Source organism: Carassius gibelio, chromosome B2 (assembly GCF_023724105.1).
Source record: "Carassius gibelio isolate Cgi1373 ecotype wild population from Czech Republic chromosome B2, carGib1.2-hapl.c, whole genome shotgun sequence".
NCBI classification, from domain to species: Eukaryota; Metazoa; Chordata; class Actinopteri; order Cypriniformes; family Cyprinidae; genus Carassius; species Carassius gibelio.
The window spans coordinates 7744225-7767803 of NC_068397.1; the positions used below are offsets into that span (position 1 = coordinate 7744225).

At 40.7% G+C, this 23579-nt stretch overlaps 1 protein-coding gene across 1 annotated transcript in view; it reads right to left on the reverse strand.

Moving 5' to 3' along the window:
- Nucleotides 1-2353: 2353 nt before the first annotated feature.
- Nucleotides 2354-23579, reverse strand: part of mpp7b (MAGUK p55 scaffold protein 7b) — a 52894-nt gene continuing 31668 nt past the window's right edge. Inside the window, exons 14-17 of the mRNA XM_052549389.1 lie at nucleotides 14573-14666; nucleotides 12670-12778; nucleotides 11514-11654; nucleotides 2354-3730 (exon numbers count right to left, since the gene is read on the reverse strand). Of these exons, the coding sequence (XP_052405349.1) occupies nucleotides 3551-3730; nucleotides 11514-11654; nucleotides 12670-12778; nucleotides 14573-14666 (524 nt within the window). The 3' untranslated portion in view covers nucleotides 2354-3550. The remainder of the gene's footprint in view (nucleotides 3731-11513; nucleotides 11655-12669; nucleotides 12779-14572; nucleotides 14667-23579) is intronic.

A 23579-nucleotide genomic window follows, 5' to 3' on the forward strand; every position in this document is an offset into this window, starting at 1 on the left:
CACAAAGGAGGGGTTTGAAAAAAAAACCCCGAATCGTTTGGGAATCGTTGAGCAAATAAGGTAAAAATCATTGCATATTATAAGTCAATGAAAGTGATTTTTGACCTTGCATGCATGTCAACCTATTGCTGGGGAAACTATTAAGCTTGTGACTGTCCCATTGACTGCCAAGTAAATTACACTGTCAAAGCTCAGAAAATTATGAAAGACATCGTTAGAATTGTAAATGCGCACAAGGATACGTTTTCTACACTTTGATTTGAACTTGGGTGATATCATCAGGAAACAGGTGTTAGCTTTCACTAATGATGATGATACTTATGCTGATGATACTCAGCTCTATATTTCTTCATGGCCCGGCGAAACATACTAATTAGAAAAACTAATGGAATGCATAGTCGATATAACAAACTTGATGACGAGTAATTTCTTACAGCTAAATTCTGAAAAAACAGGTGTTAATTATAGGACCTTAAAACTCTGCATCTAATAACATAGAACACTGTCTAAAGGCGCGGTCAGACTTTAAACGTGCAAAATTATTTCGGACGCCGCTGCGAATATGGGCGGGAGCAAGATAAAACTCTCTCCTCAATTATCACAACATGGATTAATATGTGCTTGTACTGTGTCTCTTGCGACGGCGTCGAAAGCACTCTCTGTATCTCTCTCTATATAAATATATACACCCTAAGCAATAAAAAATATAAAACGTCCTCATTGAAATGTATCATCTGTTCCTGTTTCCTGTTGACACTACAAACCATGCAGCTTCTTTTTTTATTTTATTTTTATAATCTTTTAAATATGTATTATATAAAATAGGACGCTGCTCTACAGCTAAAGTTATAGTATAGCGCTTCCTTCATTTTTGAATTTCTGTACAGAGAGGTCACGCAGTGACGTATCCATCTTCTACTGGTCCCACATCTTCACATGATGCGAATTCGCAGGTCAGAGTTCACCAAACTTGAACTTTGGAACGCATCGAAATGCAAATTTTTCGCACAAGTTTGCGTTTCCGGTCTGACGCATTCACATGCGTATAAATGGAAGTCAATGGAGAGAAAAGTGCAGTGTGACCGCCCCATAAGACTTGATGGCTGCTCTCTCAATTCTTCGTCATCAGTTAGGAACCTAGGTGTGCTATTTGATTGCAATCTTTCCTTAGAAAGCCACGTTTCTAGCATTTGTAAAACTGCATTTTTCCATCTCAAAAATATATCTAAATTACGGCCTATGCTCTCGATGTCAAATGCAGAAATGTTAATCTATGCAAGGTTAGATTATTGTAATGCTTTATTGAGTGGTTGTTCTGCACGGTTGGCAAACAAACTACAGCTAGTCCAAAATGCAGCAGCAAGAGTTCTTACTAGAACCAGGAAGTATGACCATATTAGCCCGGTCCTGTCAACACTGCACTGGCTCCCTATCAAACATCGTATAGATTTTAAAATATTGCTTATTACTTATAAAGCCCTGCATGGTTTAGCACCTCAGTATTTGAATGAGCTCCTTTTACATTATAATCCTCTACGTCCGCTGCGTTCTCAAAACTCTGGCAATTTGATAATACCTAGAATATCAAAATCAACGGTGGGCAGCAGATCATTTTCTTATTTGGCAGTTTAATGCAGTTTGGTTTACACATAACTCACTAATATGCTTCTAATATCCAAATCGGTTAAAGGATTTTTAGGCTGCATTAATTAGGTAAGCCGGAACCGGGAACACTTCCCATAACACCCGATGTACTTGCTACATCATTAGAAGAATGTCATCTACGCTAATATTAGTCTGTTTCTCTCTTATTCTGAGTTCACCGTAGCCACCAGATCCAGTCTGTGTCCAGATCAGAGGGTCACTGCAGTCACCCGGATCCAGTACGTATCCAGACCAGATGTCTGGAGTAACCCTTTAAAGACCATTTTGTCAAATCCATATCCAAGTAGCCAAAGCTTCACAGCTTTACTGTGTGAACATGCCATAGCTCTGCTGCAGGGAGGCATGAGGACTGCAGATGCGGCCAGAGCAATAAACAGCAATGAGCGCAATGTAAGAAACCTAACACATGTGCTATAGGGAGACAGGAAGGAAAGCTGATCATCCTTCCAATGGCAAACCACATGTAACCATGTGTCATTATTCCATTTCAGTTTGTCAAATGTCTGTGAGACTTGTTAAGTTTATGCCCAAGATGTTTGCGGGTGGAAAAAATGGTGAAAGTTGGAGAATGTTACTTTCCTTGTTTTTTATTTTTTATTTTTTTTTAAATGTACACAATGTGTACATACAGTCCATGCAGAGTTATAAAATAAAGTTACTCTGCATTCTATAAGTGACTTGCCTGATATTTACAGGAATCCAAATTAAATTTTGCGAGCAAGTTTGGATTACAGTATGTGTGCCATATGAACAGAACTACAATTGGTGGTAAGCAACAGAGATAGGCTAAAAGCAGCAACAATCCATAAATGGTGAATAGTTTAGAATAAAGACACAACACAACATTGTGAAATCTTTATCACAATCTGTCACAATTTTGATAAAAAAAAACCTGACATACTGCATCTAAAGCATCCTTTCATCCTGGCTTCACAGAAAGGTACATACAGGTATGTGTGGAGTTCTGTCCCTCATGCTGACCAGGCAACCATCCAGTGTAACCCCATAAACTCTCCCGTTACTCTTTAATTCCCCTTGAATATACAGTGCTGGAGAAAATTAACTCCACTTCCTCTTCTGGCTTCCGCAGGAAAAACTAAGTTCACCTTGAGCAAATGTCTTCCTCTCAGTTTCCAAGTCAGCTAACCTGTCTAAATGCAATGTTTGGGAGGAATTGCCCTGGGAATTGGTCTTTGTTAGTTTTAAACCTTTAAAAAGCAGGTGCTTTGGACTGATCCTTCTGAGAGGTTGACTCATGGTTCCCTTTGTATACCTGCAAATGTTAATGTTCTTCAAGAACGCTAAGGCATTTAAATCACTATAAAGCCTGGAGTTCGATGTCAGGAACAAATCTAAACTTTGATTGGAACTGTTCAGAACATAGAGCTACCTGGATGTGTTTCAGAGATCTAATCCAGAGTTCAATCTTGTAGTCACAATTTATGAAAAAAAAAAAAAAGAAAAGAAAGAAACTGTAGTGCTCCACCTCGCTTAAACCAGACTGAGAACACATCTTTTCAATGGAAATTCACATCTGTAAGTGATTAATGTGAAAACATGAGCCACAACAGTGCACAAAGCAATATGTGTATAGAAATAATCTAGTAATACAGCATAATGTATATCATTATGTAGGAATTAGGGTCGGATAAAAATTTCTTTACAATTACTTGTTTCTCAACATAAACAAAACTATTTAAACTTCAGTGCAGTGTCATGAGTTTGGCGGTTATGAATGCAGTTGATTCATGACTGGCCAGCACACACTACTTATAAGCGTATAATTACAATAATATGGTGTGCCTTTTTTATATGCAGAAAATCTCCAAAACATAGTCAAAAGTTATCATGTGTCTAAGTGGTTCAGTGAACATGAATTGCTTTTTCAGACATGAGCCCATGTATTTGGGATCCAGTGAGTGTCTGTTTCTATCTTTGTGAGCTTGTCTCTCAGCTCAATGAATGCCATGGCCAGGTCATCATTGATGATCACTTTCTCAAACAAGTGGCCATATTTATTCTCCATGGCTTGGGCACTGGTAATCATATCCTGAAAGTCCTCCTCCTGTAAAAATTAATAAAAGAGCAATGCATGAGAATATACAGCAGATAGATCCATTCGCAAATTTGACTGGCTGAGTGACATTCCAAAAGTGCTGATATTTACGGTGCATTCACATCTTATTGGAATTACTATAATTAGAATTGAGAAATCGGAGCTTTTCAAACATTCCAATTTTACAAATTGTAAATTATGAGTTTTACGAGGTTGTGAATGTGTTTACAAGTTGGAATCTTAGTGATCATTAGTATAACAGCACTAGAATGTTTTACTGTTTGTATAACCCCTCGTCTGAGTTGTAGAACAGAGTTTTTGAGTGTTTCCCATGCACAACAATTAAAGTAAAATGCTACACTAAAAAACTTTAATATATGGTGAAAAAACTTTAATTGATCTACTAGGACAGTTTACAAGTAAGCTTTTAATTTCCAGTAAAAATTCTTAAAATTGACATTCCCAGAATTCTCTATGACACCTCACATTTGATGTTTTTTCATTGAAATAATGGTTTCTTCGTTATAGCAAGTTATTTACATTAGGGTTTTAAGTACTTAATCTTATTTTACCTGTGTTTTGAAGGTGGTATATATAAACACATTACATTACCGTTAAAAATATTTTAGCATATAAAAATGGTAAATGTACAAAAATGCTACTATCGTATTGTTAGAGTAAAGGTCTGGCAACCACAGCTGCTGTTCTTGTACTGTAAATTAAAAGTAAAAATAAAAATGAAAAGTGTATAACCCAGAATACAATGAATACACTCTGAACTGAATAAGAGGTTGTTCCCTATTTGATTAGCCTACTATACTGTATGTACACTGTGAAGGGTTCAACAAGGAAAATAATAATAATAGAAAAATATGCTTTAAGCTTTTTTTTCACCATGACTGATATTCACAGTCTGCATGCCAGAAGAAATGGGGTCCACTGACTACAGATGATTCATTTATGTAATTTAGGGATACCATGCTTTGGAGTGTTTTCTTTGTTTTGGTTAGCTTAATAAGATAAATGGCAAAAGTTTAAGCTTTAATTTACATTCTTTAAATATATACTCATCTTGAACCTTTCAGAAAAAAATATCTATAACCATGTATACAGTTCAGTGTATTTAAAAGGGTCATTAGATGCAAAATACACTTAACGTTGTTTGAACATAAATGTCATCAAGTCTACTTTATTTATATAGCGCTTTTAACAATACAGATTGTGAAAAAGCAACTAAACAGCATTAAAAAGAATAGAGTTGGGTCCGAGTCCACCTTTGTCGACTACGAGTCAAGACCAAGTCCTTAAACATCAAGTCCAAGTCCGAGTCCGAGTCCAAAAGGGCCCGAGTTGGACTCAAGTCCGAGTTCTTAAAGGCCGAGTCCGAGTCGAGTCCGCCCGAGTCCAGAAAGTAATTAAATTAAAAAAAGATTATAAATTGGTATTGTAAATTTTTACATTCTATTAATATTTTAACCTTTCAACCCATTAAACCAATGGAAATATAAAAATGTATTAAAAAATACCACTGTTACATCTAATCATTGCCATTGAACATTTTTATTTTATGTCAACAGAACTAGTTTCCTATCAAAAAAGGTTTCAAAGGTTTTATTCTATTACAAGTGCATGAAAATACAAATTAACCTGTTTTATTATTGTATCACACTATATTGTCCTCCAGTACATCGGAAAGTGTGATAAAATAACTATATATCTATATATATAACATTTTTTTTTGCATGTTTCTAATCTGTATATTGTAGATTATGTATAGGCCAAAGGGGTTTTCAGGGAAGTTGGACAATAATTAAGACTCTAAAGACTCTATGTTTAATAGGAATAAGGCATGATATATGAAATATCTGTACTGTATTTATAGTTAATGATGACACATTCACAAATTGAGTTTGTAGTAAACAGAACATGAACACGAGTAGAGCAGCTGATGAAACTGAACTGCAGCACGTGCCGGTTAGAGCGATTCTCGTTCTCGAGTCAAGAACCGGTTGCCAGATCATCAGTACACTGAACCGAGAACCGTTTCTTTTGGACGCGTCTGATTCAAGAACCGAGCAGCTGACTATGGGAGCTGATGATACTGCACATGCGTGATTCAGCGTGAAGCCGACTGAACTGATTCTTTTGGTGATTGATTCTGAACTGATTCTGTGCTAATGTTATGAGAGCGGGTAAACCGAGGGCTTGAATGAAGGGCAATCTGGTGAAACGTAAGTTCATTTAATAACAAATACATCGCAATGGATTACATATAGTAAGTGGATCATGGTTTCTGCACTGATGACACCTAATTTATTTACTTTATATCTTCAAGACTTAAATCCTTGTATGCACATTATTGCTGTTACTGTATTTGGGTGCGTTTTTGCAAAACGTAATTTTAAACTTTTCATGATTATGATGTTTTTAACTGACTGAAGAGATGATTACTGACTTTAAATATTTGAATGTTTGATAGACTTACTGCCATTACGTCATCACCAATGACGAGCGTAAAAGAACCGGTGAACCGTTTTTTTTTTCAACCGGTTTATTGAATCGAATCTAATTTCTCATCTCAATTTTATGCTGGTTTTATTGCTACACATGACGCGGACTCGACTGTACTCGGAATATTTTCAGAGTCCAAAATGTTCAAGTCCGTGTCAAGTCTGAGTACAAATTCACTCTAGTGCGTGACAAGTCCGAGTTCATTCAAAATTGGACTCGAGTCCGGACTCTTTAGAGTAAATGGAGAATGGAGAAAAAAACCTTGGGAGAAACCAGGCTCAATCGGGGGGCCAGTTCTCCTCTGACCAGACGAAATCAGCGGTTCAATTGCAGGCTGCAGCAAAGTCAGATTGTGCAGAAGAATTATCTGTTTCCTGAGGTATTGTCCTGGTAGCTGTTTAGGAGACAAGGTCTTGACTGTGGATCTGTCTCTGGTGCTCATCTAGATGTACTGGTCTCCGCTGACATTCAGGGCTGTACAGGTCCTTTCTAGGTGCCGATCCACCATCTGGGCTGGATACGTACTGGATCCGGGTGACTGCAGTGACCATCTGATCTGTATAAAGACTGGATCTGGTGGCTATGGTGACCTTGGAATAAGAGAGAAACAGACTAATATTAGCATAGATGCCATTCCTCTAACGATATAGCAAGTACATTGTGTGTTATTGGAAGTGTTCCTGGTTCCGTTTTTTCTAATTAATGCAGCCTAAAAATCCTTGTTACATGGCTACCAGGAAGAATTGCCGAGTGGGTCCAGTGCCACCGCCCCACGTCGCTGGAGTCGGCTATCAATCTCGCGGATGACCATATGGTGGCATGCCCTGGCGTCGGCAAACCTCTCCCATCAGCTTCTCTCTCTCCTTCTTTTTTTTCTCCTTCTCTCTATCGGCCTGTCCCTTTACCCAGGTCCCGTCCGGCCGGCCCTCCTCGAGTCCCAAATGGCCTCTATTCGGCTCCCCGAGTCCCACCCAGGGGGGACTGGCATCGGCCAGGTTGGACCCCGGCCCTGTTTCCCCGCTGTCTCCACGCCAACTGCTTAACCCACTCCCTGCCACTGGAGCGACGGGGAGGTCTGGGCCAGCCTGCTGGCATTGTGGGGATCCTGACCATTTTGTGTACAGGTGTCCCACTATGGAGGTGGGGACGATGTTACGGGTACCGGAGGGGAGTGCGAGTGTGCAGGCGGGAGAGACTGAACCAGGACCACTGAGTACTGCCTCAGGGGAACAGAGCGAAATTGAGATAATTATTCTCTTGGAGTGCAATGATTTTCCCCTGGAGCAGTCTCAGGATGAGACGCTGAAACGCGCGTTTGAACAGGTCAGGACCATCGACGGTCAGCCTCTCCATCCTGGACAGCCGCTTACCTGTCCATATTTTGCAATAATTAAAGATAGGTTGTATCGAGTGACCCAAGACGCTCAGACAAAAGAAGATACAGTTGTTAGTTCCTAGGAGCCCACGGGAAATGCTTTTTCAGGCGACTCTTTCTAATCCAATGGCTGGTTATTTAGGACAAGGAATGACACTAAATCGCCTCATGACCCATTTTCTTTGGCCGGGCATTCACGAGAATGTGCGCAGGTGGTACGTGGCTTGTCGTGAATGTCAGTTGGTAAACCCACCGACCACCCCAAAAGCGCCTTTGCATCCCCTCCCATTAATGCAGGTCCCCTTCGAGAGAATTGGCATGGATCTCATCGGGCCATTAGAGTGATCAGCATGAGGACATCGTTTTGCATTAGTCATTGTTGACTATGCAACACGATATCCAGAAGCAGTGCTTCTCCGCAATATTTCCGCTAGCAGTGTTGCTGATGCACTGTTGCTGATGCACTGTTTTCTTTAATCTCCCGAGTGGGGATTCCTAAGGAAATCCTCACTGATCAGGGCATGGACATTACGCGAACTTTATGAATTATTGGGCATTAAATCGATTCAGACCAGCGTCTTTCACCCACAAACGGACAAGCTGGTTGAAGGTTTTAATCGCATGCTTAAGACAATGATTCGTAAATTCGTTCAGGAAGACGCCAAAAATTGGGACAGATGGTTGGAACCCCTGTTGTTCACTGTGCGAGAGGTCCCGCAAGCCTCCACGGGGTTTTCCCCCTTCGAGTTGGTCTATGGTCGCCAGCCCAGTGGGGTACTGGATTTCATAAGAGAGACTTTGGAGGACAGAACTTCTCAGTCTAAAAAAAATGAAATTCAGTGGTGGACCTGAGGACAAAACTCCACACTTTGGGGCGGCTCTCTATGGAGAATTTGCCTGAAAGCAAGAAAAAAGTAGTTCAGGAAAAATTAGGTGCGATGCTTGAAATGGGGGTAATAGAAGAATCCAACAGTAACTGGGCGAGCCTGATAGTTTTGGTTCCTAAGATGGATGGCTCAGTGCGGTTCTGTGTGGATTTTCGCAAGGTGAGTGCTGTGTCGAAATTCGACGCATATCCAATGACACGGGTTGACGAAATTGCTTGACCGACTCGGTACGGCTCGTTTTTTCGACATTGGACTTAACAAAGGGTTATTGGTAGATCCTCTTGTCTCCATTATCCAGATAAAAAAAAAAACAGCTTTCACGACGCCGTTTGGGTTACACCAATTTGTAACACTCCTTTTCGGGCCGTTGCTTCACTCTCCTGATTTCTCTCTCCCTTTTTTGTTGCAGACGGACGCGTCGGACAGGGGGCTGGGTGCCGGATGGCTGCCCGGCCTGAGTTGGGCGGTTGGGGTATGTGGCAAGGGGGGTGTGGTTTAGCGAACCCTGCAGCGGGGGAGAGCATCAGGAGACGCGCGGTGAGTGAGTAGGTTAAGCGCAAATAACGAACACCTGTCTCTTGTTGCAGTGATTGGCGTGGAGAGAGTATAAAACACCAGGAGAAACAGGAGCGAGGGAGAGAGAGAGAAGGGCTGCTGACTGCTACACTGCTGGACTAATTTATGTTTATGGTTTTTGCAAATTTTTTGTTTTGAATTAAAAAAAAAAAGCAGTCAGTAGTAACAGCCGACAAAGAACATTGTTACACATAGTCTCTGTAACATCAAGTTGTTCTGAGTTTTTGGATGTGATAAGGAATTGAGATAAATCAGGAAGATTACTTATAAAGCAGTCTTTTGTGGTGGAAATGTGTGTTGTGTGTGTGTACACATCCACCCTACAGTATAATGATAAAAAATATATATATTTTTTAATCCCTATTTTAAAATCCCCTTTCTCAAATCAGGCTGATTCCTGTCAGAATTACACAGTTCTGCACAGGCCCTTTCTACAATTGTTGATTGAAAAGGCCCTCTTACCTTAGACCCGCCCTGAGTGAGCTGTGAGCTGTCTGCCATTGTTTCAACTCTGATGCAGGGAAGGACAAGAATGTCTCTGATTAAGAGATTGAGGTGTTTTGTTGTTGGATATAATAATGAACATAGCTGTCGCCATTTACCCCCAACATTGGAACCACTGAAGATGCAAAGGATTGATGTTACTTTCGTTTTTGAAGGGAATGTGCTGATCCCCAATCTGCCTTTTTGTTCACGCAAATTATTTGAGATCCAGTTTCATATTCAGAAGAAGTGAGTATATGGGTTTTTTATGAATCATTGCAAATCGCCTTTCCCAATATGTGCTCATTAGCAAGTTTTGTGATTGCCGTTTAGAGTCTGCTCGTGACCCCACAGAAGAGAGGGGCAGGAGCAGCAGAGCTCATCAGCATTAAAAGCAACATGGACTTAAACAGCATGCTGAAAACAGAGCTGATTTTCACAGGGTAAAATTTTTGTTTTTTACACAACCACTGAGAAATATTACAAAAATGTTTTTTTTATTTTTATAGATTTTTCATTTTTCCTAAATAATCATATCAACTTATGGAAAATGGGCATCCAATGACCCCTTTAAGAGTTCATATTAAATTAATTCAGGTCAACAGTGAAATGTTCTTTCTCTGCAATGATATTGCCCACTATTTTTAAAAGTGAACAGACATTTTACCTAAAGCTGCAGATGGTCAGAAATAATACATCTTGCCTATAAATGTCTTGCCTTACCTCAAAAGTTATTTCACATTATGCATCAGACAGAACTGGCTTGGATTGGAGTAAGAAAGTTAAGAAGACTGTAAAGATGAGTCAGTCCAATAAATCATGAAAACAAGAGAAGTCCAAGTGTGTCTTGTTAAGGTCAGTGCTCAGTGCAGTCATATAGGACTTGTCCTGGTATAATATGGAAAGATGAGCAACACATTTGCACCCAAGAACTTGGTAGTTTGTAAAACAACATCCAGGTGTGAGAGAGATGACCTAAGTCTTTTATAAGACCCCAGGGCAGACTTAGGTGCTCAAGCTCACAGCATGACACAGATGTGTCTCAGTGGGGTTACCAGAAAACCTTCTACCCCAAGCCTGAACAACCCTCAGACATTTGGAAGTGTAAGAAGATGAACCTGTGTGTGCTCATAGGTTACACCTGCAGCCCACCCTGGAGCGATTTTAAAAAGGGACCCTTGGTGCATTAAAACGTGCACCAAATGCCAAAGAAGCTGAGAGTTGGGTCAAGATGACAGGTCAGGTCAGACATTTTCCACCTATGTACTGAAAATGTGTAACATCAGGAAGGTCATAAATTAAGAATGTGGGGTTCTCCAATATGTTTTGGTCCCACATTATATAAAGTATTTTTAATCACTATGCACCTACAAAATACACTTTTGATACAGTGCACTTATTGTGTACTTTTTTGTGTTATGCAAAATTTAAAATAAATAAATAAAATACACTGCTATCAGGGTAAGGTTAGGAGAAGGCGTAGGTTTAAGCTTAGGGGTAGGTTCACTGTGATTACATTACACATTCACACAAATTACATGCACTTAAAATATAAGTACAATGTAACAACATATTTTACACAGTAAGTACATTGTTTCAAATGTATATTTTCACCCTGTAAAGCATGATTTAAGAAAAATCGAATTTGAAACGGAACAGTTTATTCAATCTTTAGACAATCAATCAATAAATCAATATTATATTTGACACAACATGCTTTTATAGCTAAAGGAGAAGGCAACACAGAGCAGAAAAAAGCCTCAAAATCCTGAAGTGTCTCATCTGATTCAAATTTGTAAAAAAAAAAAAAATTATGGTATATGCAAGTATCAGTATAATAATTTCTTAGAGGAGATGTAATGAGTATCAACACCAGCCAATCAGACAGTAAAAAATGATAACAAACAAAACGCACAAACAGATAGAGTTGGCAGGAAACCACAATCATTATATCTCTTACCGTAAATATTTTTGTAGGTGTTTGCTCATTCTGACTTGACAAAACTTTTGCTTTTCTTCGACTCAATCTCAAGCTCTCTATTGACGGAGGCTTCACAAATACAACATAGGGTTTCAACTCAGAGGTGTATTCTCTAACAGGCTGTTATGGCCTGTTAGAGAATGGAGAAAAAATTGTGAAAGAATGCCATACAGTGAGCATTAGCCAACAATACACTGTAAGGGTCAAAATGATTGAATTTTCTTTTATGCCAAAAATAATTAGGATATCAAATAAAGATAATGTTCCATGAAGATATTTTGTAAATTTCCTCCTGTAAATATATCAAAACTTCATTTTTGACTAGTAATATGCAATGCTAAGGACTTCATTTGGGCAACTTTAAAGGTGATATTTTCAATATTTAATTTTTTTTTCGTACCCTCAGATTCCACATATTTAAATAGTTGTATCTCAGCCAGATATTGTCTGATCCTAACAAACTTTACATCAATGGAAAGCCTATTATTCAGCTTTCAGATTATGTAGTCTCAAAGAATTGACCCATATGGCTAGTTTTGTTGTCCAGGGTCACGTATGTTCAGTCTAGTATGAATATGTGTCCATAGTGTAACTGTTTAATTTCAAACCATTTTCTATGACATGAACACAAGACCATTTCCAAAATTCTACACAAGACCTGCAGCATCAGCCATGAATAAATTCAAATGTGTGGCCATAGTATGTTCGTTAATATAGTGAGAATGTGTCTATAAATGTTACAAGCTGATGAAAAAATAATCAGACCACAGGAAATCTACCAACTGGAGTAGGGCTGACAGAATCTCCCCGTCCAGAATGACATAATTCCTGCCCTTGAGTCCTGCTCCAAAGTCAACAAATAAGACATGTAATATAGGTCTCCCTGGCCCTCGCTCACTCTGTTTATACCTGTTTCTCTCTTTCCTCTTTCGCTCATGCTTCTGGAGAGAGGAAAAAATTGTGGTATTTGTATCATATACTGCATGTGTGGTTCTTTAATAATATGAAATAAAATCAACTAAACAATATGTCCTGAAAGTGGGAGTTGTTGTTGAACAGCCTTGTGCATTGATAGCTGATCCAGTGCTTCTTGGTGCTCGTGAATGAAAGAATTCATAAATTATATTTTACTCACGTGTGGCTTCACATCCAGTAGGCACACCTTGCTCTCCGCTACAACCCTGCGCACTGAATCCAGACTCATACCATAGTAGTTCCCTTTATATTTACCGTATTCCAGGAATCTAGATGAAACATTTGAGAAATATGGGGAAATATAATCATTTAAACCACTAATAACTTAAACCCTATTACAAGTAAGAATTTTATTAAAAATTCTGATAAAAATAAGATATAAATAATTCGTAAATAAATTAAAATTTGGAGCATTCAGGGATAAATCTTTAGGTGTTGTATTAAAGTTAGCTGTTAAACATCATTGGCATGATAAAATATTCATCAAGTTGCTGCTCCATGTACAGTATATGTGCTATTTGAATATATGCATATGAATGTATACACATATATTGCATATGTGCGGTATTCTGTCATATGGTTGACGCACAGTGGTCCTTTGGATCTTCTCACGGGAACAAAGTCATTTCAGCGGATAATGCTTACAGATTGTTTGACCTAGTATGTTTTATGTATGTTACACAAATGAAAGTCACGTTTGATCAAACATTTGAGGAATGGTCTCTAAAGAATAATCCAGCATGAAAATGCAGTGCGTTCCATAAGTGTCACATTTGCATACAAAATAAGATAGCAGATCAATTTGGGCATTATTTATGGAAAGTCAAGTGCACTACTTATTCTAAATGGAGAGAAGAATTAATATTTAGTATGTGTTTTGAATTTTATTTTATTTTATTTTTTTTGTACATGCTGCTAGCTGGTTAACAATAGTGACAATACAAATTCCCCATCTTGCAGATCAGAGTGCTTGGTTGACATAACATAGTAACTACTGCAATCTGTCATTATAATAATTTTTAATTAACCACCTTTTTTTAATGAGCGGTAATAGTGTAATGTTAATTGCAACAAGCACATGCAGTAGTTTTGTGAAAAATGTATAATGAAACTAATTTACATAAAATAAGGCATGTTTAATCAGAATTGATTTAAATATGCATCTATTATAGAGTTAACCTGGATTTTGGGCTACAGGGTTTTGTGCTAAAATACAATATGCAGAAGTAAAAGTACTGTTTAGTGATTTCAAACCCAAATCGTTTTATAATTTTTTATCATTTGCCTAGTTGATGCTGTTTTAGTGAAGTAGAGATAGGTTCATACTGCTCAGTTCTAGTAGTAACTTCTTTAGCCTCTGGCTTCGAGGATTTTGTATATGGTAATCAAAGATGATGGTAATTTGGTGGAGTGATGCAAAAAGCAGTCCGCTTTTCCTCTCTCTAGTGCGTTTCTCTGGAAAGTTGGGCTGTCTGCTCTCTGTCATTCCTGTCTCACTTGCTCTGACTTCTTTCCCTATGTCCAACTAACAAGACAAAAAGTCATTTCAAACCACAGTGGGCTCTTAAAATATCCCCCTAGCTTAATATAATGTGACACTGTTCACGGACACATGCTTTTGAGATTTCCTTTCGCTTTTGAGGGAAAATTGGAAAAAGAGAGTATTTCCTGTCAATGGATGTGATCTGCGTTTCCAGCATTAACAAGGATTAAATGTGTGATTTAAATTCCATGAGCATCTTTAAAAGAAGGAATAAAGCAGTTGGCTTCTTATAAATACACTATCCACTAGTCATGATTTTGAATGATTTTTAGAAAAAAAAAAAAAAACAAGGTTATCAGTAAGTGATAGATTATTACATATTATGTTTGATTTTAAAATATGCTCTTTTTTTTATCTGTATTAACAAACTATGTTTTGGATAAACCATGACTGTACACTTCCGTATTGCTCACTAAACAAACAAGTTTTAGCAATGTAAAACAAACTCTAAACCCAAAACTCTAGCCTCTAGAATAAGCTACAACATGGGCTGGGTACCATTTAGGGGTGTTTAGCTTACTTGTGGTTGAGGATATCTTTTTCAAAAGTGTGTTTGGAGACAAAGTGGTACTCCACCCCTTCTCTCTCATGCTTTCTCCGCTCCCGAGTGGTATCTGTTGAATTCAAAGTAAAAAAGAAAAAGAAAAAATCAAATTCTTATTTCCTATTGAGGTTGACTTACAGATCCCAGAGCCCTTGATATGCTAAAAAATAATAGTAATTGTGGAATTATTGTGGTTTGTTTTTACAAAATCTTTTAATAGGTTTCTTTGACCTTAAAAGCTACTTGTCAGATATCAGTATTGACTTATCTGTTTACAGTAACTTATATTTTATAGTATAGTACAATAGTACTTATGTATAATACAATGTTCTTTTCTTTTCTTTTCTTTTTTTTTCATGTGATCTCAGAAAAAATATTTAATTAAATTTTTCTTAGACCCAAATAAAAAATGGTACTACAGTTAATTCCGAATTTACAGATTACCGTGTCTTTTAATAGCTTTTAATTAGAGCAACTACAAAAGAAAATTTAATTGTTCTAATAAACCATCAATATTTTACTTAAAGTAAAATATTAATTCAATAAATGGCTAGGCTCCTGTGAAGGGGATCCTTGGGTTTGCTGTAGCACCAGGGTCCTATGTATTCTTATCAAATGTATACTAATAAGTGCACATTTGATAAAATTAAGAACACTTCTTTTTTCACAAGTGGAAGCAGAGCTGTCTCTGGTAATGTCCAAAACTGAGCAAGAGTTAGGTAGTACGACCCTTATTTAACTAGACTGAGTCACACAGAAAATATGCTCAGAGGTGAGCTTAACAAGGCCTGAGGAGCTCACACACACCCTAAAGCTAATTGTCCACACGTTCTCTGCATATTCCAAAATAAACTATAAACTTTTACTGTCAGTGGGGTGGTGGGGATGGTGGGGTGTCCTCTTCATCTAACCATTCAAATCACATGAAAACCTTCTGTTCTTGGAGCATGCATACCTGATATGGCTATTGCAAAAAACTGATCTAAACCCATCAACGAAACACTGTTACCAGTCATTAAACAGCAGATACAAGCCCATTTCAGTGTGTGTTGGCTTTGATAAGCTTTATATGGACATTTAAAGGCAGCAGGAGTCTGTTGCAAACACTTTATTCCACTGAACTGGAGACGGTGTGATCACAGCTGTTTATTAGTCGTGGTTCTCATTAGTTGTGGCATTCATAAGGCCACATGTTGATGCTAAATCACGGTCACCAGTTTACTGATCGATTTTAACTCTCATTCCTCAAATGTCATAAATCAAATAAATGTACATGTCAGACAGAGTTAGATCCTAACCCTTTTTGCTACAGTTCGGAAGCTTGGAACACAGTCAGAAATATGGAAAGCTGTTAGTTAGAGCTTCCAAAGGGGAGAAACAGGCAAGACTAATGCAAACCTAAAGCAGAAAACATGGCCTTTTTCCAGAATAAAGAGAAAAAGTCACATCGCTCACTTCATCAGGGCATCGTCTGTCTAGCTGTAGTGGCTGTGATTATCCTGTTCTTTCATCGCTCTATCGCCCCCTGTCCACATCACTCTTGGACACTCAGAGTGGCAGTGAAAAGCTGGTTCTGTTCTCTTCTCCACTCTGGCAGTCCAACACAGCTTTAGACCTCAATGTGGAAAGATTTGATGGTGTGCCTACAGATTATTCATGAACATTTACAAGAGTGTGGAGTCAAGGCAATAGTTTTACTTTTAAGAAATATGGTTGTTCTTTATTCTTGATAGTCAGTTTACTTGCTTGGAACAGAGCTAGAGAGTTAACTACCTAAAACTTTTGTTCCCTTTCAGTCGGTCACGTTCAACTTACGAAAGCTGCCCTCCAAGGCCTGTCATTTCTCATCTACGGTTGTGGCCAAGGCTTACAGAGCTGCGGGCCAGGCCTCTTCTGCCCTGCATGCCATGGCCTCACTTCAGGTCTATCAGGCCAAGCTGCTCCGGCAGCTGCACGAGGGCAGTGCTGACCAAGGGGTTTTGCAGGAGGCGCGCACTGCCACCGACCTCGCTCTCTGGGCGACGAAGGGTCATTGGGTCAGTTGATGTTCACTTTGGTGGTCCAAGAGTGGCAACTATGGCTGAACCTGGCAGACATGAGGGAGTCTGATCGGGCTCAGCTCCTCAACTCCCCGGTCTCCCAGGATGGCCTCTTCGGTGACGCGGTAGAGCTGCTGCCTCCACCCAGCCGCCGGTGCAGCCGCCTCAGCCTGCTCGTCACCGAGAGCGCCCCCCTGCGGCCTCCTCCACTCCTGCTCGGCCACAGCAGCAGCCTTCAGCCCAGCCGCAGCAAGGAGATGGCCGCAGAAGGGCGACGCAACCCGTCTCTTCCCCTAAGCCTGCCGAACGCCAGGCCAAGCGGCATTCCTGAGATGGGCGACCCGGAGTTGGACACGTCAGCTCATCAGGAGATGGTTGCAGGACCACTCCTTACGTTGCAGGACCACTCAACCCCGCTAAGGGCGCTATGCCTCCCATGCCGGGGCTGTCTGCTCCACCACGATACCCCAACGTGGGTACGCCTGTAGTTTGGTTTGGTTTCTGGGAGCCTGGCTAGAGTTCCCCAGGCCTTCCCGCTGGCTCATCTGGACGATCAGGCTCGGCTTCACGATTCAGTTTACCCAGCGTCCCCCCAGGTTTCGTGGTGTCCGCGTGACCATGGTGGGCAAAGATGCCCCTGTCATGCGCGCGGAGGTCACGACCCTGCTGGCAAAGGGCGCGATAGATCCAGTCCCTCCAGCTGACATGAAGTCTGGCTTTTACAGCCCTTACTTCATAGTACCCAAGAAGACAGGTGGGTTACAGCCATTCCTGGACTTGCGTGCCTTGAACTGAGCTCTGCACAGACTCCCGTTCAAGATGCTAACGCCCAAGCGCATTTTTGAATGCATTCGTCCGATGGATTGGTGTGCTGCGATCGACCTGAAGGACGCGTTATTTCATGTCTCCATTCTTCCTCGACACAGACCGTTTCTTCGGTTTGCTTTCGAGGGGCAGGCATATCAGTACAAGGTTCTCCCATTCGGGTTGGCACTGTCTACCCGTGACTTTCGTAAAGCCCTGGCTCCTCTCAGGGAACAAGGTGTCCGTATCCTCAACTACCTCGATGATTGGCTGATTCTAGCTCACTCTCGAGAGCGGTTATGTGCGAGAACAGGGATCTGGTGCACAGACACCTTCCTGACTGGGTCTTCAGGTCAACTGGGAAAAGAGCAAGCTCTCCCCTCTGCAGATGATCTCTTTTCTCGGTATGGAAATAGACTTACGAATGAGCGCACGCAATCACTGCTGAATTGCCTGAGACAATCAGGCAAGAGAGCGGTTCCACTGAAACTGTTTCAGAGGCTCCTGGGGCATATGGCATCCGCAGCAGCGGTCATACCGCTCGGGTTACTCCATATGAGACTGCTTCAGCACTGGCTTCACGACCGAGTCCCGAGATGGGCATGGCAACAGGGCACGCTCCGAGTGACCATCACTCCGGCCTGCTGCCGAAACTTGGTTGGACCCCTCGTTTCTGCGTTTTAATGTGAAATTAGCCACAGCTAGACAACATTTCTTCTCAAACCTTATAAACAGTAACTTAAATAACACTCGTACTCTTTTTGCCACTGTTGAGAGACTGACAAACCCCCAAGTCAGATTACCAGTGAAATGCTATCAGACAGCAAATGCAATGAGTTTGCTTCCTTTTTTCTGAGAAGATCATCAATATCAGGAAGGCCATTAGCACATCCTCAAGTAATGCAGAGGTCAGACAGAATAGACCACAATATCAAAAAGATACTATGTCTATTTTTGAAACAATTGATAGCAAAATTCTGGAAGACAGTGCAGCACCTAAAATCATCAACCTGCTATCTTGACACACTTCCCACATCTTTTTTCAAAAGTGTGCTTAACTGCTTAGAAGCAGATCTCTTAGAAGTAGTGAAATCCTCACTTCTTTCTGGGACATTTCCAAACTCCCTAAAAACTGCAGTTCTTAAGCCCCTCCTGAAAAAGAGCAATCTTGATAACACCATTTTGAGCAATTTTAGACCAATATCTAATCTTCCTTTTATAGGCAAAATTATAGAAAATGTAGTTTTTAATCAGCTGAACAAATACTTAAACTCAAATGGATACCTGGACAATTTTCAATCTGGTTTTTGACCGCATCACAGCACAGAGACAGCACTCATTAAGATAATAAATGATATTCGCTTAAATTCTTACTCTGGCAAAATATCGGTGCTGGTATTGCTAGATCTCAGTGCTGCATTTGACACTGTCGATCATAACATACTAATAGAGAGACTGGAAAACTGGGTCGGGCTTTCTGGGATGGTACTCAAATGGTTCAGGTCATACTTAGAAGGGAGAGGCTATTATGTGAGTCTAGGAGAGCATAAGTCTAAGTGGACGTCCATGACATGTGGAGTCCCACAAGCGTTAATTCTTGCACCGCTCTTGTTTAGCCTGTATATGCTTCAACTAAGTCAAATAATGAGAAAGAACCAAATTGCCTATCACAGCTATGATGATGATACTCAGATTTACCTAGCCTTATCTCCAAATGACTACAGCCCCATTGACTCCCTCTGCCAATGCATTGATGAAATTAATAGTGTGATGTGCCAGAACTATCTTCAGTTAAATAAGGAAAAAAACTGAAGTCATTGCATTTGGAAATAAAGATTAAGTTTTCAAGGTGAATGCATACCTTGACTCTAGGGGTCAAACAACTAAAAATCAAGTCAGGAATCTTGGTGTGATTGTGGAGACAGACCTCAGTTTCAGTAGTCATGTCAAAGCAGTAACTAAATCAACATACTATCATCTAAAAAACATTGCAAGAATTAGATGTTTTGTTTCCAGTCAAGACTTGGAGAAACTTGTTCATGCATTTATCACCAGCAGGGTGGACTATTGTAATGGGCTCCTCACTGGCCTTCCCAAAAAGACCATTAGACAGCTGCAGCTCGTCCAGAACGCTGCTGCTAGGATTCTGACTAGAACCAGAAAATCTGAGCATATCACACCAGTCCTCAGGTCCTTACACTGGCTTCCAGTTACATTTAGGATTGATTTTAAAGTACTTTTACTCGTATATAAGTCACTAAATGACCTAGGAACAAATTATATTGCAGATATGCTCACTGAATATAAACCTAACAGAGCGCTCAGATCACTAGGATCGAGTCAGTTAGAAATACCAAGGGTTCACACAAAACAAGGGGAGTCCTCCTTTAGTTACTATGCCGCCCACAGTTGGAATCAGCTTCCAGGAGAGATAAGATGTGCTAAAACACTAGTCACATTTAAATCTAGACTCAAAACCCCTCTGTTTAGCTGTGCATTTATTGAATGAGCACTGTGCAATGTCCGAACTGATTGCTCTATATTTTCACTGTTTTTTTTTTCATTTTAATTTAAAATCATTTTCTAACTGTTTTTAAATTCATTTTAAAGTAAATGTTTTAATCATTTTAAAAGTTTTAAAATTGCTTGTTTTAATTTTGTTATTATTTTTCTTCATGATTATTTTACTTTCTTTTATGTAAAGCACTTTGCATTACCATTGTGTACGAAATGTGCTATATAAATAAACTTGCCTTGCCTACGGGCCGGTGTGCCCCTAGAACCAGTGTCCAGACATGTTGTTGTGTCAACAGATGCCTCTGCTACGGGCTGGGGTGCCATGTGCAACGGGCATGCTGCGTCGGGCTCCTGGACAGGACCCCGACTTCAGTTGCATGTTAATTGCCTCGAGTTGCTAGAAGTGCGGCTTGATCTGCACTGCTTCAGGGCCCTGCTGAAGGACAAGCACATTCTGGTCCGTACGGACAACACTGTGACCGTAGCGTACATCAACCGTCAGGGCGGTCTACTCTCCCACCGGATGTCGCAACTCGCTCGCCATCTCCTCTTGTGGAGTCACAAGCATCTGAGGTCTCGCCCTGGGGAATGGCGACTCCACCCCCAGGCGGTTCAGCTGATTCAGGAATGCTTCGGAGATGCTCAGGTAGACCTGTTTGCCTCTCGAGAAAAGAGGTGTGATGACCCCTGGAAATGTCCGATTGGGTCAGTGCTTTCCTTTCTTCAGGAGGGGTTGGAACGAAGGCTGTCTCCTTCCACCCTAAAGGTCTATGTGGCCGCCATTTCAGCTCACCATTACCCTGACCCCTGAAGGTAAGTCTCTTAGGAGGCATGATCTGATCATCAGGTTCCTGAGAGGAGCAAGGAGGCTCAATCCGCCACGCCCTCAGCAAGTCCACTCTTGGGACCTCACAGTGATTCTATCGGCACTGCAGAGAGCTCCCTTCGAACCCTTGCTCACAGTAGAGCTAAAGTTTTCATCTTTAAAAACTGCACTCCTGACGACTTTGGCTTCGATGAAGAGGGTCGGGGACCTGCAGGCATTTTCAGGTGACAAAGCGTGCCTAGAATTCGGGCCAGCAAACTCTCACGTTATCTTGAGACCCCAGCCTGGGTACGTGCCCAAAGTTCCCACCACTCCTTTTAGGGATCAGGTGGTGAACTTGCAAGCGATGCCCCTGGATGAGGCAGACCCAGCCCTGGCGCTGCTCTGTCCAGTACGTGCGCTCCGCAGCTACATGGACAGAACTCAGTGCCTTAGGACCTCAGACCAGCTCTTTGTCTGTTACGGAGGCCAACAGAAGGGAAAGGCTGTCTCCAAGCAGAGGTTATCCCACTGGATAGTGGATGCTACTGTCCTGGCTTATCAGGCTCAAGATTTGCCATGCCCCTTAGGGGTGAGAGCTCACTCAACTAGGAGTGTAGCTTCCTCCTGGGCGCTGGTGCATGGCGCCTCACTAACAGACATCTGTAGAGCTGCGGGCTGGGCGACACCTAACACATTCAGGAGATTTTAAAATCTATGTGTAGAGCCCGTGTACTCCCGGGTACTCGCGCCTTCGGTGCTCGCTGCACCATTCCACTCCGCGGACTGGATGCGTGCGCTATTCCCCTCAGGTGAGTTCCTCAGTCAGAACCCTGGGTTCCTCCAGAACTGTTAATGTCCAACACTTGCGTACATGCCCTTTGGTCAGCCCTGTGTGGAACTAGGTGCCTCCGTGTGTTGTGATTCCCCTTTTCTGGGCAATCCCACATGTGTATATCCACAGTAAGTCTCTTCGCAGCATGTGTCTTTCCCTTGGCAAGCTCCTTGCCAGCTCTGTCACTGAAACTTCCACCCTGCGGGCTGGGCACCTCACCATTCGTATGTATCACCACCTTGGTGGATACCTGCCTTCTGTAAGTTCTGCCACAGGCAGGCAGCCTGCTAGCAAACGTCCAGCTGGAATATGCTACCCAGTGTATTCTGTGTAAGCTATAGGCTCTTACTCGTGCTGGCCTCATGACAGGGTGCTATCACTCACATGGGTCGCTGGAAGAAAGCCATGCAGCGTTTTGTAAGGGACCCCATTCGTAACATCAAACATGACCGACTGACAGGGAACGTCTTGGTTACGTATAACCGTCGTTCCCTGAAGGATGGAACGGAGACGTTACGTCCCCTTGCCACATCGCTGTTCCGCTGAACGGCCGGGTCACTGGCTTGGCTCCTCAGCGAAGACTTGAATGCGAGTTGATCGCACTGCTCCTTATGTACCCGCTCTGAGGGGCGGAGCTCGCGATACAAATCTTGCAGATCAAGGTACTTTGTGTACCGTTGGCTTGTTTTGTACCACTCAAAGGTGAATGGGCTCTCGGGCGAGATTCATTGCTTCATAATGTACTGTTAGGAAGTCAAATAAATGTTTATGTATATAAATAAACAGTTTACAGATTCATAGGATTACCTGTACTGGACAGTTTGTTTGTTACAAAAAATTTTTTGTGGTTAATTGGATTTTAGTGTACATTCATTTGTTTTATTTATTTATTTTTAATACAATAAATCATGTATCATGTAGATTGTATATTATCTGATAAATAAAATACATTAAATACATTATAAACAAGATTTTATCTTAAATAGCTTCAAAGTAGTTCATTTTTTAAGTAGCTCGTTAGGATGGGCATGTGTAAACGAGTACTCAAGAGTGACAGTGGTGATACTGTCACATGACATGATAAATATATTGTTTCTTGTTTTATGATTGGTTGTGGTGACATTTTACTCTTTACTCAGCTTCAGCTCACTCAGCTTAAAATGGCCAACATTATTTACTATGACTAGATTATTTGCAAGAGATGTTTTAAATGTATTATGTGGATTTATTATTGCTAATAAAAAGTTTTAATAAGCTATCAAGTATTCAAAAGAAACAAAAATGCCCATCCTAGCTTAGTACTTTATTAAGTGGACATCTTTGTAATACTAACAGAGCAGACAGCTAAAGACATCTGACATGTATATCTCCAAATCAGCTATAAAATCAAGACAAGAATGACATCATAAATGTGCTTCTTTAGAACAAATTTAACTAAAAACTGCAATTTTCAAACTTCTCCAGCAAATGCACATGCATGTTTAAAGGGGAAATGAGATTCAATTGTCACTTTTTTACCTTTTATTACATATACAGTTAGTTTTCTGGCATTTCAGCTCAGAAAAGCTGAAAAGAAAACTCGCAGCCAGGGCTGTATGATTCTAAAATGTGTCATCCAGTGAGATGTTTATACGGAGTCTAAACATGAACTAGACATGTACCAAAACTGGTGGCTGTGAACAGAGCTGTTTTTGACAAGGTAAAAAGGGTGTTTGTTTTACACAACTGCGGAATCTTTACCAAAATATATTACCAACATTTCACGAGAACACTAAACAGTGGCTAATGTCCCCAAACAGGTAATGCTTGTCTGATAAAAAAAAAGCAGACAGGTTTTCTTAGACCTTAGGTAGATCTACCCATTTTCATTTCCACAGCATGCAGGTAAAATCTTATAGATTTATGAATGAACCGCTCATTTTAAAATCTTCCAGATCTATTGACAATTGTTTTGACATCCGCTTCAAACATTACAATGCTCAT